General features: G+C 40.1%; 2 protein-coding genes across 2 annotated transcripts; one reads left to right on the top strand and one right to left on the bottom strand.

Annotated features, from left to right (window-relative positions):
* The first annotated feature begins 6,200 nt into the window (after positions 1 to 6,200).
* On the top strand, positions 6,201 to 7,491 carry LOC125019443 (cancer-associated gene 1 protein homolog). Its single transcript, XM_047604220.1, has 2 exons — positions 6,201 to 6,517; positions 6,693 to 7,491. The coding sequence occupies exons 1-2, from the start codon at positions 6,376 to 6,378 to the stop codon at positions 7,187 to 7,189; spliced, it is 639 nt and encodes a 212-aa protein (XP_047460176.1). The 5' UTR covers positions 6,201 to 6,375; the 3' UTR covers positions 7,190 to 7,491.
* A 10,819-nt stretch (positions 7,492 to 18,310) lies between these two features.
* Positions 18,311 to 19,759, bottom strand: LOC125022867 (putative high affinity immunoglobulin gamma Fc receptor IC). The gene is made up of 5 exons (XM_047609829.1): positions 19,676 to 19,759; positions 19,395 to 19,436; positions 18,972 to 19,229; positions 18,644 to 18,889; positions 18,311 to 18,553 (listed from the first exon to the last, which is right to left on the bottom strand). Exons 1-5 carry the CDS (start codon positions 19,704 to 19,706, stop codon positions 18,396 to 18,398), a joined length of 735 nt encoding a protein of 244 aa, XP_047465785.1. The 5' UTR covers positions 19,707 to 19,759; the 3' UTR covers positions 18,311 to 18,395.
* Between the last annotated feature and the right edge of the window lie 892 nt (positions 19,760 to 20,651).

Below are 20,651 nucleotides of genomic sequence, written 5' to 3' on the forward strand. Positions count from 1 at the left end.
GAAGTACAGCTTTAAATGCATTTCTTTTACCTTCCGTTTAGAAACACTTTCAAAGCTACACTGAAAAAGTATGACCTTGCTCCAACTAAAAAAAAAATGTCCAGGTACCACATCTAAAATATTTGACGTCATAGAATCTAAATTGAGTAACTTCTTATGACCTGACTCAACCTTAATTCTTTGCTTTGATCCAAATTATTTTCTTAACATTTTAATTATTGAACCAAACTAACAAATTTAAATTGAACCAACCTGATATATAATATACACTTTTAACTGAATTATTTTACATTGACACAATTAATTTATTTACATATACCCAAACTATATTTTTGACATTTTATTTGACTTAACTTCAAAAATAACTTTTGTTTCCACCTTATAAACTCTATAAAAAAAGACACTTGGCCAACAGATTACATTAAATGTATTTATAAATCTTTAACATATGGACCATATGCAACATATTAACATTAGGCAAATGGCCTTCATTTGGTTTAATATTTTTAATTTGAGTAACCCTGGACTATGAGATGAGGGTTAGTCTTTGCAATTTTGACATTGCAAAACAGTCAAACTTGAATTATCAGCAACTGCTTTGCTACTTCCGTTTATTTTTGGACGAAATCCACCCAGGACTTAAGAGACATCCATGATATCAAATGGTGCGTTTGGCCAGCATGCCGAGAAAGCGTGTGCAGTGCGCATGCGCAACATTTAACTCAAACTGAAAATATTACCTGAGACTACTACTTGAGAGAGATCAAAAACATTGTTTTGTGTCCTTTGGACGAACATTTAGTTTATGCAAAAAGAATGAGTTTTACAAACAGTTTGAATGAACAGCTGCATGTTACACTTTTTTCAGTGTACATGAACACTATGATATCGGACGTCTTAATTTTAGAGTTAAAATATATAAGTTTTGAGTTTTCATGAAGACATCATCTAAGCTGGTGTGTTTTCACTGGACTCACTGCTTCATAACTTCACTCTCTATCTTTCCGAGAATGTGTCCTAACTCCAAACTAAAGCTGCTCTCACATTGAGGATGTGAAAGGGACCCAGCAATCGATCCAGGATTGTTCAGCTCGGCTTCGATGTTGGTTGGTTGGTTGGTTGGTTGGTTGGTTTACTTTATTAATCCCTGTAAAGGGAAATTAATCGTCACCCTGTACATCCAGACACCCAACACACAACACACTACAACATAAAAGACACTGAAGTGCAATACACGCAGCTTAGCTCAGCCCACAACAAAAATCAACAATAATCAACAACAATGTTCATTAAAAAACTTGACTGCACCAGGTACAAAAGACCTCCTGAATCTCTCAGAGGAACATCTAGGCATCACCAGTCTGTTACTAAAAGAACTCTTCAGTTCATTGAAAAAAACATAGAGTGGGTGGTCCTCATTGTGCAGGATACACCTGAGTTTCCTACCCACCCTCTTCTCCATGACCACCTCTAAAGAGTCAGGAGGCAAACCGATGATAGATCCTGCCTTTTTTATAACTTCGTTATAAGTTATGTCCTGAGGACAGCCACAGGACATTCCTGTGAACAGGAATGCAGGGCCAGTCCGGGTTTTTTTTTCGTTCTGATGGTGATATATCTGCCTGCTACATTGTAATTGTGGCACTCAGCGGCATATCATTGTATACAGCTTTTATAGCGATATCCCACATTTTTTTTAAACGATCATGGTAGCGCTCTGCATCCAAGGAGAAGAGGAGATTCGACGGCAGATATCGGGCTCTATACAGGACAGATATCAGAAGCCTTTTGAAAGAGCAGGGAGTTGACTGGTTCTCCAAGTCTATTCTTCAGGTCATCAACAAACTGAAAACATTAAAATAGTAAGAGGTCTGACCCAGAACTTCTGGCGATGTGAGGGGACAGGGGAATAACTCTTTAGAGAATATGATCTACAGTTGTTTATGGATAAATTGAAAGTGAATTAAATGGTTAATTTCCCCCCTACTTGTAGCAATTCAGTGTTCTGCTGTGAAACTTTTGGACCTGGCATTCATTGGTGTGGATGTTACTTAGACATGTAGCTCCCACCTAGACCAGACCAGACACCCCCACCCCATAGCAATGACACTCCTTGATGGTAGCAGCCATCCCCAGCAGGATTAACAAAGTGGACAAAGGTACAAAACTGCTATTCCTAAATCGTCCAATAGGGGGTCTCACTACTTTAACACTCAGAGCCAGAACTAAACAGCAGATGGAAGCAAAAATTACACTTCATAAAACAGCTGATAAAATGTTTTGAAAGAGAGTAATTCGATACATAATGTGCTTCTTCTATGTAATACTTCTATGTTACTGGCTCAGGCTCCTGGATTGTATGAGTCCTCTGACTGGCTGTACACAAGTGCACAAAGTGAGTGAGTTAGTTTCAGGAGCCATAAAACAGATGTAAATCATTAGTTGAAAGGCTGATCAGACTGATGCCAACATGAAGATCACACTAAAATCACTATGGAGCTAAATTACATATTTTTTTATTTTTATTTTTTTTACAAGGAAACATAATATAGAACTTGAATGAAAATGCTCTTAATTTGAGCACAAATACTAACATTGTGGGGCCACTTTGTCTTGTTGAACCATGTCTGGAGAAGGGTTGGCATTAGGGTTAGGGTTAGGAAAGTTCAAAGATAGAAACATGTGTTTATGTGTTTATATCCCTGTCAAACTGAACCAGTCACATGGTCAAAATACACTGTACACAATAAGGAAACAGATCAGATGATGAAGAAGGCATGTATGCTCCATGAAAACACATCTGTTAAGCTTTCCCTCAGACTCTCAGACGTACAAAACAGGTGAGCTCAAATTTTTTATTAAATTTTTCAACAATGAGTTCCACAGATATCATCCAAGTAGAGTGATTTGTTCATACTTATTATTCTTACTTGTGTTTTACTAAAAGCTGGTTAAAATGATACATACACATTGTTGGAAAAAATGTAGTGTTGATACAGTCGGACGATCCAGGATTGTTGTATCATCAAGAACCTTCGTTGTCTCTGATTTTTAGACCACCACTGATACAATGATAGTTAATTAGTTGTTCTTTCTCTCTTGTTGAATCATTGTCAGTGTGCGTCCATAAATCTGTGGCAAACAAGTTCATACTGAAAGCAAACATTCAAATATTATTTTTCTGTAAGACACAATCTTTGACTAAACTTTGGTTCCTACCATATATATAATTACCTTTTCTGTGTATTTGTATCAGAAACAATGGCACATTATTTTTGACTTCTTTCAGAGTTCAGATCATCATGATGCTTCATCTAATGGAAGAACTCGTCTTTAAACCTCATCGTGTTGTTATTCTCCTTCTCCTCATACATAACCATGCAGGTAAGAATACACATACATGTGAAATAATCTTACTAGCTACAATTCGTCTAAGATTCTAGTTCAACCCGAACGTCCTGTAACTTGAAACCTCAGCAAAATGAAGCACTAAGACCAAAGTCTGCTGACACCAGAGATAGAGATGAGTTTATAGAAGTCAAACACATCATATAAAACAATAAAGGATCAACACATCTACCAGCACTGACTCCGTAATCAATCCTGCAACAGCCTTCTGTTGTAATTACTTTTTGTTAATCGTTACCTTTCTGCCTGTTACATCAGAAATGTAGTCATTGGACAAAATGTACTCATGATTTTTGCAAACAGCTTTGGGAGACTTTTGTTTTTACAAGATTCACTTCTTCCCTTTTTTTCTTGCGTAAAACATATTTCCCTACAGATTTTCCCCGTGATTAACCTTAAACTTATCAAAACACTACCTAAACACTATGTTGTGTGATGCACTAGTTTTCTTATGTATTCCTTAACTGGGAACACTGATGGCAAAGTTTTGAGCTTTGTTTGCCCACCATCCAACCCAAACACCTCGCTGTGCACATCACAGGGGCAGCTGTGGCTCAGTAAGTAGAGGAATATGTCGAAGTGTCCTTGCCAGTTGCAAATGAGGATGAATGTTTGTGTGCTTGTGTGAGTGAATGTGTCTGACTTTGAGGTAGGTTGAGGTAGGAAGAAAGGCGCTATATAAAAGAAAGACCATTTACCAAGTGGATATTGTGGTATCTGTAAAGACACAAATGGTGGCTGAAAATGGTGACTTTCAATCCAACAGCTCAAACCCATGAATGAGCGACATATGTTGTGTTCACCGTTGATCTGTCTCCAAGATTGGACACTCATCAATATTCATAATAAAGTGTTTGTAATCAGGTATTTTACATATCCCAAACTATTTTGTCCCCAGCTCTGTCCCCGTTGACTGTTCCTTCTCAGCCGGTAGTGGCCACCATCGGTGATGATGTCCTTCTGCCGTGTCAGCTGACACCCACCAGAGATGCCTCAGACATGACAGTGGAGTGGTCGAGACAGGACTTGAACCCTCGATTAGTTTTTTTGTTGAGCAATAAAGTGGAGCTTGTCACTGACAAAAATCCAGCCTACAAGGGAAAAACGTCAATGTCCACAGACAAACTGAAGCTGGGAGACGTTTCACTGAAACTCTCCAAAGTGAAACTGTCTGATACAGGGACCTACAGATGCCACGTTTCATCAGTGGGTGTAGGATCTACTGTTCAACTAGTTGTTGGTGAGTGAACTAACATCATGTTAATCTTTATTTATAGGGTTATAATCTTAGAACGCTAATACTCTTGGCACTGGGGGCACACGGGAATGCAGTTAGACCCATAATTTGTCTCTGGTGAAACCTTTTTAAAACATAACAGCCGTCTTTGTACAGGTAATGTTTCTGGGTTCCATCTTAAGCCTTGTTCAGACCTCACATTAACGTCCAATCTGGGCAATCCAATTTCAACTGTCCAGCTCAGTTCATACATGGTATTAAAACTGAGAATATGCAGAAATATGAGCAATGGAGAGAGGACACAGGCCTGAGGAGAACCAGTAGAGATTTGTCGTAGATTGGAGAAAGTATTGTTGACCAGTACTCTCTATGAGCTGTGGGTTAGAGAGTCCAGCGACCACAGGATGAGCTGATCATCTAGGTGAAAGTGTTGAGTACATGAACCAAGGTGTGAGGCTGAAAGATGTTGAAAGCTGAAGAGAAGAACAAGAGTCTTGCTGAAGTGTTGGGGTGTCCTAAGTAACTGTCTAAAGTCAATGAATATTTTGGCAACACCAATGCCTCAGCTTGTGTGATGTGCAAATTGGATTTGTTATTTTAAAAAAACCTCTCCATAGCCTTCATCACGAGGGAGGTGAGAGCCACAGGTCTAAAGTCATTGAGTACTTTGGTTGTGCTGTTCTTTGGGATCACAGTGTCTTAGCACATGACTGCAGATGTTTTCCAGCCAAGGTGAGCTGGTCTCTCTAGTTCTCCTCAGGGCTCTTGTCACATCCACATTGCTGAAGGTCAATGCAGTCGGTGGATAGAAGTGTGGTCTTGATATCTTCCAAATGGGTCGTGTTGTAACTGTCAAACCTAGCACAGAAGGAGTTGAGGTCATTGGGGAGAGATTCAGGGCTGCAGCCTTCTACATGAACGGTGTGTTTAGGTGTGTAGTTGGAGTCAGAGCAGACATGTTTTTCAGGTTCATCTGTGTGAATTTTTCCTCAACTTTATTTTTATATTTTCGATTGGCAACTTCAATGGCTCACTTAACTTCCCTATTGACCTCTTTCTTCTCCAAATAGGAGCCAGTGAAAATGTTAACCTGATCTGGATTCAATTTTTTTTAGTGCTACAATAAGACAATGAATCATTTTAACAACCATATATGCTTGCTACAACAATTCAGTTTGTTTTAGATGATGATATAAAAATGCGAACAGTCACTTGCCAACAATGTAGGGTTCACTTGTAATATAAACAGGAGTTCCTTAGATAAGAGGTTTAAAAAAAACAAAGAACTGAATGACACATGTGACTACTCTTGTAAATGAGGAATTTCACTGTTTAATAGTTAATTAACTAAAGTCGATGTTCTTCTTTCTATCTGTAGGTACAGCTTCATCCATTGTCCTCAGTCTAGTGAACACTGAGAACGATGACAGAGACAGAGGAGGAGTGGTGTTACAGTGTGAATCCAGAGGCTGGTATCCAGAGCCTGAGGTGTTGTGGCTGGACGCTGAGGGAAACCTGCTCTCTGCTGAACCTCCAGAGACAGTCAGAGGTCCTGATGACCTCTATACTGTCAGCAGCAGAGTGACTGTGAACAAGAGACACAACAATAGCTTCACCTGTAGAGTCCAACAGAACAACATCCACCAGACAAGAGAGGCTCACATACATGTTCCAGGTAGAACACGGCTGCTGGTGTTTAGAAGAACAATGTTATAAACTGTGATGTTTTAATGTATCTGTGTTTCATTGTTGCAGGTGATGTGTTTGTTTCTGGTAACAGTCCTGTTGGTCACATCACCATCAGCTTGGTGGTGATATTCATTGTTATTGTTGCACTTGTCTTCTTGGTGGTGAAATGTCGCAGACATAGAAGTAAGTCTGTCATCACTTGTGTCTAAATGTTCAGGTAGTTGAGGAGCTCCTTGTTGCAAACAGTAGTAAATAAATAGCTATGTTTTTTCAAAAACAATAATGAGTTAGAGAGAATATTTCAGTTCTGTCGCCCTCTTTCCTCACTCAAACTGTTGCTTTTATTTCTTCACATCAGGAACTTCAAGGAAGCATGAAAAACTTAACTTGGTCATGGAGGAAGAAAGAGAAATGGTGAAGGACACAGGAGAGAGTCTGAACATCAGGGACCTGGATGAGAAAGAAACAGACCTCAATAAAAAGTTAAAAGATCTAGAGGAAGAATATATATATGTGGCAGACATGGTTAAATTATTTGAAGACAAAAAGAAGGATGCGGAGAATCGAATGGTCGACGTAAAACAAAACAGAGATAAATATCAACGTGAGCTGGAAGCAAAACAAAAACAAGGTGAAAAACACTCAGACATATCAAAGCTTGAAACAAGGAAGCAAGATATTGAGAAAGCATTAGGAAAACATGAGTACGATCATAAGCAGGCAGTATATATGATTAATCTGCTGATAGAGAGGAAGAAAGTCTTGGATGACGACAGGAAGAAGATTAATGAACAGCTGAAGGAGATAAAGAAGAAGAGAGATGAAGGTCAAACAATGATCAGTTCAGACCAGTAATTTAAAGGAACTTTTTACTTGAATCTGTCTCTACAGAGTGAAATGTTTAGAAGAAGATCTTGGTTCAGTATTAGGCAGAACATTTATTAATGAAAAGTAATGAGAGGTGAACAGTTGGTGAATGAATGAACGACAACAATAAACATGTTGAATTTACTTTTACTTTTAAATGTTATGTTATTCTTTGTTGTCATATTTGTGTTTGTCAGTTTATTAGGTACACACATTAAATTTCACTGAAATAAAGACAGAACAAAGTGTTTGAACTGTTCCACTCTAATAAAATAATCACATATGTTGAAGCACTAAGGTGTGATAAATACTGACTGTGAATCATCTTAGTGAGAGTTATTGTTGTCTTTTTTGTTTGTCTTCAAAAATACTGAAAACAGAAAGTGTCAAAGGTTCATGTGGGCACTGACATAAAAGTTCACATTTATTTTCAACAGCACAGATACCTGCTACTTTATATGAACACTTTATCTAATGGCTTCCAAATTTGATGTGTTAGCGACCATGTTTGTTTCCAGTGCATGGACACTGCACACACTGTATTTAGCCGTTTTGTTTTGTTTTTGTTGTTGTTGTTTTGCGAAACTTTACCCACTTCTTAAAAGTGTACATGAACAAAACTATTTATGATGTTAGAAAACATTTCATTCTGTTTGTGTTCTGTATCTTGACTTTGTTTAGTGGAGATTTAATAAATTTGCATTTGAATCATCAATCAATCAATCCATTCAGGACAAAAATCATATAGTGAGTTTAACTGAAGAGTTTAATGCTAGAAACTGCAGATGACGATGAATTCTAACTAGTGCAACAAACACACACTACAAGACCTTATTATGTTTAGTTATGTTAGTATAGAAAAAAAAAAATCTACCAGGCAGTAAACATTGGCAGTTGAACCTTGTTATCATGAAGGTTTATGGAGATTTCCTCACTGCTGGTGTTCTGACTCCTGTCACTGTCTGGGGAAAGTTAAGTGTTTCCCCCTGGTGGTGAGTTTGAATTACTGCATTTCTTTTTTACCAAGTTATTTCAGTGTATTTTAGTTGTTTCATGACACTGGGCTTCAGTGTGGTGTTTGGGGCGTTTATTTTAAGCTACAAAAAAATGCTAACTATGCTAACACTAAGGTTGAGCTTCATTTGTGTTATATAGGGGAATTTACATTTTTCTACCGCATTTTCTATTGTGCCTGCCTTCCTGTGGATGCATTTGTGTTGTTGTGTTGTGTTGTGTGTGTCTTGGAATTCAGTGAGTGTTAAATATGTTTTATGTATCTGAACTGAATTTGTATGACAGTTTTACAAAACAGTAACTGAGAAGAGTTAGTAAAGTGACCCTAGTCCCAGACCCCAGACTAATTCACGTCTGGTCAGTTCCCGATAAATGATTTGAATCTTCATACTCAATCAGGAATCACGAGCTCCATCAACCCAGATCCTTTGAGTCAACTGACTTTTTGTGGTTTTTGTGACTCAGCTTGACCTGAATCCATGAAATGTTTGCCAGATACTACTGCTGCAAGTGCCAAATTGGACAAGAGTTTCTTTTTAATGACTCTATTAAACAGTTCTATAAACAAGTACGACTTGATTATACACAAGGTTTGGTATTTTTGAATATGGTTTAATTTTAATTTCCAACAAGTCCTGGAACCGGACTTTATGTCACCAAATCGCTGACATATTGTGTGAGTCCCCAGCAAGACAGACTGTTAAATGTTTATTGATAGAAAAATATTAGGTGTAGTAAATTGGTTGTATTCATGCATAAATAAGAGCCTTACTTCTGTAGAGAACACATTGGTCCAAGGTTGTGTTGTGTGAGATTCTGTGCACTGCTGAAATAAAGAGGTGCTGACTTCAAGATCATCATTGCAAGAGTGGTGATTTCCTTTTTCACTTCACATTTCATCACTATAAGTGGTTTGATTAAACTTAACTTGTCCCAGCCAGGCTGTATTACACCTTTCCTCACCCTTATGGGGAGCTCACTGGGCTGGGCTTTTGAGTTGCTACCAAGATTGTCACGAAGTGTAGTGGGGAGGAAACAAAAGAACTTGATGAATATTTGTATAATGGAGAACAACAGACACTGCAGTGACACGGCAAGAAGAACAATAAAAAGGAAAAGACAGGACTATATGTACATACAGAGAATAATGAGTGTCAAGTGATACTAATAACAGAGACGAGGAAGAAGAGTTGACAAGACACAGATGAGGTGTCTTGGTAATAAACTAAAACCAGCAGAAATAAAACAGGAAGTGAGCTCAAGGAATGACCTTTTCATTTTCTGAAGCTGGAGCTTCTTCAAACTACTGATGACCCAAGAAATTGTTGCAACTCTGATTTTCGTTGTTAGATTCATTGCATTTGTGTAACCAACTATCCCTACGACCAGACCTCACACCACCAAAGCTGTGGCACATAGTGTGGGTCCCCAGCACAACAAAATGATAAATGTTTGTCTTTATCAGCGGTTTGATTAAACGTAACTGAGCCCAGCAAGACCACTGTCAGTGTGAAAGTGACTGTACCACAGGTTATTTCATGAGGATGTTCATGAATTTCACTGTTAAAGTTGAGGAACATTCTGTTAGTTATAATTATCATGACAAATGCAGGAAAGCACTGACATTTTGTACCAAGGAAAAAACAGACGCTGTGACATTACTTTTATTATCTCACAAGAAACTCTCGTCTCGTCGCTGACCACAACCTAAAAACAGCAATACAACCCCTTCAGATACGCAGCTAGCTAAGGTGCATTTAGAAGCAGCAGCAGCAGAGTTCATCTGAGGAGAAACTGTTTTAACAGATGAAGCTGATGGAACAAGTTGGTTAAACTGGCTGATGAAAATAAACCGAAACCTCTCTGATGTGGTGGTTAAAGCGCACACACTGTAAAGCTCGATAAACTATTTTAAATTTGTAACACAGCAAAACGACATGAGGTCAAACATGTTTTTCATGTTGCTTCTACAGTAACTACAACAATTCTGGCTCTAATTGTGTCACTTCCTGGTTTTCATGTACATCACGGAGCTCCTCCTTTCAGTCAGCGCTTAGCAACCTGCAACACAGCATAATGAAGACAAATATCATGCACGTTGTAGATTATAGAAAGAAAAGAAGCTGTTGCCGGAATTTACTTTGCAAAGTAATATTAAGCATTGACTGAATGGGTCCTGGGATAGAGTGGCGCAGGTTCTGGAAGAATCTTTTCCTACAAGATACCCAGGGACCCCTGGATATTGTACCTGGGTCTGGCCCCAGAAGGAACTATCTGAAAGAAGGACCTGTATCTTTTCAAAATAAGGATCTTGCCATCTAAAAAGGCCATAACAAGAAACTGGCTGAACAATGACCCTCCAAGCCCAGGACAATGGTTGGGTACTCTTGAGGAGATTTACTTGATGGAACGACTGACTTATTACCTCAGAATGAAAGCAGGGACCCTCGACCAACAGTGGAACAAATGGATTGGGTATATGAAAAAAAAAAGGGTCTAATACTCAACTGCCTTAACAGACAGTGAATAAGGCTGCAACAAGAGTGATATACCCCACCACCTTTTATTATTTTATAATTTTAAAAAAGTGATTATAAGCATGACTGAATGAATACTCGAATCAGTGCTTGGAGATGGGATAATCATAATTACAGTTTTGGACACGTATACAAGATGTGTATATGCTGCACTGACAGAAGACAACGAGCTCACTGGTTCAAGGTTTTTAAGCTACTTTTTGAACAGCAAGAACCTGCTCATAGAAAGACTGTGTAGCAACAAGGAGATAAAAGAGTGTATCTGACTTACATATTTAATTGTAGAATAGTAGACATCACTGTTAACGGGGTCTCGGGTCGCTGAGGGAACGCTGGACTCTGCTGTGTTAAAGACAAATGAAATATTACTTAATACACAAGTGTCTTGTTTGTTACAACAATACATCATGAATGGATATTGAGATTAACAATGTTATGAATGATTTGAATGATCTGACCCAGCCGTGGAACGCCACTCTGGCCCAAAGTGTAGTAAATGGGTGACGCTCCATTTTTATCTGACAGAGAGAAATAATCAGTCGTTATTAGATTGTGTTATTGGTATTTACGCCGAGTTAAGTGTCGCCAAATGTCTTCGGAGATTTGTCTCTTTCCACATTTTGTAATCTGATCAGTTATTGGCTCAATAAAAATCCAGATTTCAAACAGAAAAATATATATAAACTGATACAGAAACTGAAATAACTGTTGTACGCATGTGTAACTCGCCCAAGCTGAACCTTTGGATTTTATCGTGCAGGAAGCTAAAATTAACACCATCACCAAGGCTTTTCTAACCAGCACCGTCACATCAAACAATGTAAATACTGAATTTCATGCAAATTGTGGTCTATGAGGTTAGAGGAAATACCATTCTTCTTCCTGGTCTTTGTTACAGTAGCATATATTGGTTGGTTTGCTTCAGGTGCACTGGCCTGTACAGAGACTGGAGGGAAAAACATGACTGAATGAATGAATATATATATTTAATATACGCTTTGTTAAATGTATTATCTATTAATGTCAAACCTACCTGTCTGATGCTCCACTGAGTCTGCATTAGGCGTGGTTAACTGTGCACAAAATTCTGAAAAAGAAGTATGGTCATGGAATTCAAATATACGGAGGAACTGATATTCTATACAACAATAATTAATTTAATTTGGGATATTGTGTTTCCTAAAATTATTACTCAACAGAAGCATTTGTGATGAAAAACGTTGGCCCTAGCACCGAACCCTGAGAAACTTCACTCCACTGACTTTTGTATCTACGGAGGAATCGCGATGAAACAAAACAAAACCACCATTTTACACATTCAGTAAAGTTCACATCATGTTCTTCACCTCTGGCACAGGAAAATCTGCCAAAGCAACATAGTCCCACAACCAACAAGAGAAGCGTTAACAAGACGCCGATGACGATCCATACAGTACTTGAGGAGGAAGACAAGGCAGGATGAGAGTCTTCTTGTTGTTCTGTATCAACGGCAGAAAATGCTGAAATGTAAGGAGATGGGAATTGTTTGAGAGTGTAAACACGTACGATATTAATATTTTATTAATCTTATTTTAAATAAACAACAGTTCTCACCTCCAACAGCCATCCAACTCTGTGGTGATTCTCCATCTCCAGAGATGTGACATTTGTAGAATCCTTGATCAGACATGGAGATGGCTTTAATGTTCAGATTTCCTGTGGAGCTGGTCCACATGTGGACTCCGTCTTTATAGAAATCAGCTTCTGTGTTGGAGGAAGATATTTTGGTTTTGCAGCTCAGTGTCACATCTTCTCCCTCCATCACAGGAAGAGCAGGACTCTCCAGGATCACAGAACCAGCTGAAGAACATGATCATATTTAGTTTATCTTGAAATCATGTTACAAAATATCACTGCCTCACTGCAAACGTACAAACATTGATGGTGATGATGTTTCTTTTCTCTCTTCCTTCTTGACACCAGTACTTTCCAGAGTCATCTTGATAAGCACGTTTAATGGTGCAGGTAGGTCCTCTAATTGTTCTGTTACCAGTGGTGCAACACGAGGGCTTCACCCCAATTGATTTACGTTCAACATCACAGTAAAAGACTCCATCACAGTAAAAAGTGACCGACTCATATACGAAGAACTGCAGTCTGTTTGGAGAGATACGAAGAAAAGCTGCATCTGAGATGAAGAAAAACAGAGAAATTCAGTTTAGACATTTACTCCTGTGAACTGATGGATGATTTCTACAACATTTAAAAGTAGAAAAGTAAAAGAGGAACTCATGTGATGATTGAGCACATCAATATCAAGATATTTTGCCACTTTTCTACAACTGCCCAACAAAAAAATCTACTCACCAACTTCCTGGTGCTGTGCACACAGCAGGATCATCACAGTCACTGAAGACACAAAGTAAATAAATGAATCAATAAAATTTGGTCATCTCCTACTGCTGATCGGGATGTTCAGCATATTTTCGATGAAATGTTGTAGCTGGTGAAGAATTCTACTTAGGTTAAAAGCTTTTACTTTAAGTTCAGTCACTAAATAACTTTCAAATACTTCCACATGACCTTTATAATTAAAACAGTATAACAGTCTTTATCATTAAGTTTTAATCTGGAAAGGATCCAGCACTCACACAGTGCGATGCAGAAAGCTCTGACCTCCATGTTGTCTTGACGCTGACTGTATGAAGAGTGAAGTGAGAAATGATCTCTTCCTGTGTGACTGTTGAGAAGCGGAGGTGATTCAAAGAGAGGCTGTGTTCTAGTTAAACACAAGTGGGTGGTGCAAAACACAAACAAAAGCTAAAAGAGGGGGCTGAGTTGATGTGAAAGCTCAGCCCAAGGTCTCAGATACTTCAGTGCATAAGTGATGACTAGGGTCTGATATGAAAAAAAAACCTGTCTCACGTGAAAACCAGTTAGATCCCACTTATGCCCCATATGGGCATTCATAGGTTGGTCCACTGTGGAAACTGTGGACAAATCCACTTTTAACTAAAGCCAGATTTACATACACGGCCTACCTCCACACCACTCTGCACCGCCCACTTTAAATCACTATTTCTATTGTTAGAAGGTGGGTGGAACAAGGCCAAAGTCATACTTTTCTGGGTACCTTGTAGTACCTCCTCTGTGGTCAGTCGGAAGTAGGTGAATTGGGGCTGAAAATGTGACGTAAAACGCTGCTTAGTACGGATTGGTCAGAAAAACAAACAAAGCAGGATGTTTTGGTTTTGACTAGAGAGATGAGTGTTTTTGACTAGTAGTAATCTGCTCACTTTCTGCCCCCGTGTCGGTTCATTTTTAAATGATGACTGGAAAAGTGTTGTTCTGGACTAACCCGGAGGTGAGGGCTTTTCTGTCCTTGTTGGGAGAAGAGAGTATACAGCGGGAGTTGGACAGGACCTCTCGGAACGACAAGGTTTTCCAGCAGATCGCGGCTGAGATGGCCAAACTTGGCTTTATCAGGACAGTAAAACAACTGAAGGAGAAACTTAAAAATTGAAGTCTGATTATCGAGCAGCCAAGGGGCGCAACAATACCAGTGGCATTTGTAGTTGGTTGTTGGCCTAGTATGGGAGACAATGTCAGCAATCTGAGAGAGGGATACAGGCTCAAACTTAGAACAGCAGAGCAAGGCGGGAAGGAGGAGGCGTCAAAAGTTGAAGGTGAGATGGCAGATCGGATGTTCTCAATTTTGTTTATGAAGAAATGTAGAAAGTCTGTTGGAGGCACAGGGCAGGCGTTAGCAGCAGGGTTTAGAATTGTGATTTGTAATTGTTTTGATTAATGATTTTGAGGAGTGGGAGTTTCTGAAGAAAAATGTTTGAAGTAAATGGCTTTTCCCTCCTACAGGGCCATCAAACACAGTTCACTAACAAAATTCACTCAGTTTGTCAATTCTACTAATTTCTTACACACAGGAGCAGCAGTTTAGGCCAGACACTAGACCCAGTTGGTTGTGGGTGAATCGGTGGAGAGAGAGAGAGTGAGGCTGCAGTCAGTCGGTGCTTCATAAAGACTCCTGTCTTCACTCTGGCCAATCCTGCAGCAGGCAATCAGGCACCTCCAGCCAACCAGCAGGTCCAACCTGCTGTCAATCACACACACACACACTCAGAGGCAACTGCTAACACACTTGGAGGGGAAGGGACATAGGAGCATCACATCTTCACAACAGTAATGACCCGGGTCATAACAATCAACACCTCCAAGTCTGAGGCCATGGTTCTCAGTCAGAAAAGGGTGGATTGCTAACCCCGGGTCAGGGAGGAAGTCCTGATTCAAGCGGAGGAGTTCAAGTACCTCAGAATCTTGTTCACGTGTGAGGGCAGAATGGAGTAGCAGACAGATTAGAGCGCCGTCTGCAGTGTTTCGGCTGCTTAACCAGGCTGTCGTGGTGAAGACAGAGCTAAGCAGAAAGGCGAAGCTCTCAATTTACCGGTCGATCGAAGTTCCAACCCTCACCTATGGTCATCAACTTTGGGTGATGACCATATCAACAAGATCACGGATACAAGCGGCCGATAGGGTAAGGAGCTCAGAGTAGAACCACTGCTCCTCAAGAGGAGTCAGTTGATGTGGTTCGGGCATCTGTCGAGGATACCTTCCGGACGCTTTCCTTTGGAGGTGTTCTGGGCATGTCCCACAAGTAGGAGGCCTTGGGGTCACTGAGGACATGATGGAGGGATTACAGGTCGTAAGGCCTGGGAGCGCCTGGGGATTACTCTTTAGGAGCTGGGAGCTGGTGGAAGTGGCTGGGGAGAGGGCCTAACTTGTCTTGTCTGGATAAGCAGGCGAAGACAAGACAAGTTAAAGTGTGTAAGTGATAAAAAAAAAAATAAAAATTCTTGTGAAAGTTGTGTTTATCTTATGTAGCTTCGCAATGGGTGTGCCCACCCATCGCTATTTCTTAACACAAAATTATAAAATAAAATAAAGATTTTTTTTTTTTTTTTTAATGTTTGTTTTTAGAGATATGTGCCTCCAGTGGGTGGGCACACCCATCGCAATGGGTGGGCCAGGCCCATAGCGACCGAAGTTGTTTTGTCCTTTGTGTTCATTTCCCACTAAAGCACCTATAATTAGAAAAAAAAAGTTTGTGTGATTCATTCAAATAGTGTATGAACAATTAAACTAAATTTATTTCACACGTTTTCTGCCTTCATTTGACCCCAGGGGACCGTGGCTACCCCCTGAGAACGTGGCTGTTGACCCCTCAACCAACGTCACCAACCCCGGCACAGATTGATTTCCTTGTGTGTGCGCTGCTCCCACCCCACGGCATTAACCGCCTCACACACAAGCTCCCACTCACTTCTCTTTATTTTTGTGCTTATGCCTGATAACAGACTTCCAAATAGAATATCAGTGCGTGTCTCGGTAAAGTTTCTCTTTTTCACTTTACATATGCTGAAAATCTGATCGTGCAGAACCCATTTAAATTCATTTGCATACTAAAATTGGGGCGTGGACAGGGAGGAGTTTGGCACTCCTACAAATGCACTTAATTCCACGTTGATTTGGATGTACAAAGGAAAAGGGCTTAGATCCATGCAAACATGATGCATCTGATTTTTTTAGGGGGCGCATGCTGTGTTTCAGTGAAAAAATATACACAAGTTTTTGTACATGAGGCCCCAGGTCAGGAGTGGCCTCCTCTCTTCACCAACAAGCCCTGCAACCAGACTTCATGTCACCAAATTTCTGGCACATGTGTGAGTCCCCAGAAAAACTAATTGATAAATGTTTATTGATAGAAAAATATCAGGTTGTATAACTGTCATGGTTTTGTGTCCTTGTCCTGTATTTGTGTTTGTGTTGAACTTCCTGTTTTATTTTGCTAAGTAAGTTGATTTCCTGTTGGTTGTGTTCCTTGTGTGTCCCGTGATTACTCATTGATTTCTACTCGTGTGATTGCCCTGATCTGTTTCACCTGTGTCTTGTCATCCCCCTGTCCCTGTGTGTAGCTCTGCCTTCCCTTTGTTCCCTGTCGCATCGTTGTTACTTTCCCTTATATTCCATGTGTTCCTTCCCTGTGTGTTTTCCAAACCCTGTGATTTTTTGTCCTGCCATGTTTTGATTCTTTTATATTTTCCTGTTTATTTTCTATTAAAACCCCCCCTTTCCCAGATTCCTTGCCTTCTCATCTTTAGTCTGGAATTTTGGGTCCTCACCTCAACATCATTAATACTGACAGAACGACACGACCCGCTATGGTCCCAGCGGACTTTATTTTTAATAAGATTGAGGACATAAGGTGAGTAATTTTGTAATACAAAGAATATATGCTTGAATGCAAACCCTGGCTAATGTCAGAGTTTCAGCTCCTTTTTCGAGGGCATTAATCTGGCCCGACAGGGAGGCATGGTCCTCACGGTCACCATGGAGGCAGACCTACTGGCACGCAGCTCCAGATGGGCAGGTCCGCCTACCACCTGGTCACTCACTGTTTTCCCTGATGTGTCATTGTGTTACTTTCCAGTGTATTCCATGTGTTCCTGCCCTGTGTGTTTTTCAAACCCTGTATTAGGAGTTTAATTTTTGTCATTGGATTTCCTTCCTTCTGCAGCACCTTTTGTTCCCTGTTACTTCAACTACTAATGAACTACTAAACTAATGAAGTGCTGTTCATTAAATTTCCCGGATTTCCTGCTTCCTCATCGTTTGCCCTGCATTTCAGTCCTCTCCCTTAAATACCCACCTCTACAGGTCCTGACATTAACCCACCACTGTGTATAAATACTAATGTGTAAAGCTCCTCTCCTATTACCTTGTGTTGTGTGAGATTCTGTGCACTGCTGAAGTAAAGAGGCGCTGACATCAAGTTCCTCATTGCAAGAGTGGTGATTTCCTTTTTCACCTCACATCTCATCATTATCAGTGGTTTGATTAAACTTAACTTGTCCCAGCCAGTCTGTATTACATCTTTCCTCACCATAAGGGGGAGCTCACTGAGCTGGGCTTTTGAGTTGCTACCAAGATTGTCACAAAGTGTAGTGGCGAGGAAACAAAAGAAGTTTATGAATATTTGTATAATGGAGAAAAACAGGCACTGCAGTGACACGGCAAGAAGAACAATAAAAAGGAAAAAAACAGGACTATATATACATACAGAGAGTAATGACAGACAGTTTATGCTAGTAATGGAGAAGCATACAACCCACTGATATGGAAGAAGAGTTGAGAAGGCACTGGTGAGATGTCTTGTGGTGAAGTAAAACCACCAGAAACAAAGCAGAAGGTGAGCACAAGGAATGGCCTTTTCATTGCCTGAGGATGAAGACCCAGGGAATTTAAAAGAAGAAAATTCAGAGTAATGGATCCGTCTCTAAACGTCCTGTCAGAGTGTGGGAAGATCAACGCACTGAGCTTTCATAAAACGCAACCCTCAAGACCATTGTCAGTGTGAAAGTGACTGTACAAAGCAGAGGAACATTCTGCTATAGTTATAATTATCAAGACACACATCAGAAGACGTTTTGTACCACGGAACAAACTCAAACAGACGCACTGACGTTTAGCACATGACTTTTATTCTCTGACAAGAAACTCTCTTGTCGTTGCTGACCACAACCTAAAAAAGCAGTATAACCCCTTCAGATACGTACGTAGAACCGCAGCATGTTTAGAAGCAGCAGCAGAGTTCATCTGGGGAGAAACTGTGTGAACAGACGAAGCTGATGGAACAAGTTGGTTAAACTGCCTGACGAAAAGAAACCGATGATGATCCATAATGTACTTGGGGACAAAGAGGAGGCAGGATTAGAGTCTTCTTGTTGTTCTGTATCGACGGCAGAAAACACTGAAATTTAAGGAGATGGGAATTGTTTGTAAGTGTAAACACATACGATATCAATATTTCATGAATCGTATTTTACATAAAGTGTCTCACCTTCAACAACCATCCAACTCTGAGGTGATTCTCCATCTCCAGAAATGTTACATTTGTAGAATCCTTGATCAGACATGGAGACATTTCTGATGGTCAGACTTCCTGTGGGGCTTCTCAACTTGTGGACTCCATCTTTAAAGAAATCAGCTTCAATGTTGGAAGATTTTTTTTTTGTTCTGCAGCTCAGAGTTACATCTTCTCCCTCCATCACAGGAAGAGCAGGACTCTCCAGGATCACAGAACCATCTGAAGAACATTATCATATTTAATTTATCTTGAAATCATGTTGAGATAATCACAAAATATCACTGCCTCGCTGCAAACATACAAGTGACATTGATGTTGATGATGTTACTTCTCTCTATTCCTTCTTCACACCAGTACTTTCCAGAGTCATCTTGATAAGCACGTTTAATGGTGCAGGTAGGTCCACTAAATGTTGTATTATTAGTGGTACAACATGAGGGCTTCGCCCCAATTGATTTATGTTCAACATCACAGTAAAAGACTCCATCACAGTTAAAAGTGACCGACTCATATACGAAGAACTGCAGTCTGTTTGGAGAGATACGAAGAAAAGCTGCATCTGAGACCAAGAAAAACAGAGAAATTTAATTCAGACATTTACTCCTGTGAAGTGGCGGATGATGACTACAGCATAGAAAAGTCTATAAAGTAGAAAAGTAATGGAGGAACTCGTCAAGATATTTTGCCTCTTTTCTACAACTGCCCAACAAAAAACTCTACTCACCAACTTCCTGGTGCTGTGCACACAGCAGGATCATCACAGTCACTGAAGATACAAAGTAAATAAATGAATCAATAAAGGTTTGGTCATCTCCTACAGCTGCTCACAATGTTCAGCATATTTTCTATGAAATGTTGTAGCTGGTGAAGAATTCTACTTTGGTTAAAGGCTTTCACTTTGAGTTAAGTCACTAAATAACTTTCAAATACTGCTACATGAGCTTTTAAAATTGTAAGCAAAGACTTTATCCTTAAGCTTTGATCAGGAGAGGAGCCACTACTCACACAGCATGATGCAGAAAGCTCTGACCTCCATGTTGTCTTGACACTGACTGACTGAAGAGTGAAGTGAGAAATGATCTCTTCCTGTGTGACTGTTGAGAAGCGGAGGTGATTCAAAGAGGGGCTGTGTTCTAGTTAAACACAAGTGGGTGGTGCAAAACACAAACGCAAGCTAAAAGAGGGGGCTGAGTTTACATGAAAGCTCAGCCCAAGGTCCCAGATACTTCAGGTCTGATATGGAAAAATAAAAACCCTGTTAGGTCTCACGTGAGACCCAACAGGGTCATATGGGCATTCATAGGTTGGTCCACTGTGGAAAATGTGGACAGATCCACTTTTAACCCATAGTGCAACCTGGCTGGGTCCCACCTATTGGTCAATGAGAACCTTGTTCAAGGAAAAAGTGGGACACACGTGGGTATAATTTAGATTTCCCAGATAGCCACCATCTTAATACCAGTTCAGTCCCACTTATGGGCAATCACAGGTGGGGCAACTAGGAGCAACTACTGGAAAGTGTGGACAAACCCTCTTGCAGCCCGGTTGAGTCCAGAATGAATGGTCCGACATGGACCTCATATGAATGAACCAGTTGACCAACATCTACAAACCCACTCTATCCCATACTGCAATCGTGTTCTGTCCTGAATATGGCCCAGTGACCTCCTTGTTCAAGGCACAGGGTGGACATTTGTAGGTCTAATTTGAAATGCCCCCATTGATCCCACATGGGGAAATTAATTTCCTATATTTGCTCCATCCATTTGTTCACACTGCAGTGTGTACATTTGGAGGTGAGGGCAGTCACTTGTGTAGCTAACGGTGACACAGTCATGGACATGTCCTGGTTGAGTCCTGTCTCTGGCCCAGTGAGCTTCTTGTAAAAGTGACACTGTATTGCCAAAAGTATTCGCTCATCCATCTGTATTAACTGAATTCAGGTGTTCCAATCATGTCCATGGCCACAGGTATATAAAAT

Source organism: Mugil cephalus, chromosome 1 (assembly GCF_022458985.1).
Source record: "Mugil cephalus isolate CIBA_MC_2020 chromosome 1, CIBA_Mcephalus_1.1, whole genome shotgun sequence".
NCBI lineage: Eukaryota > Metazoa > Chordata > Actinopteri > Mugiliformes > Mugilidae > Mugil > Mugil cephalus.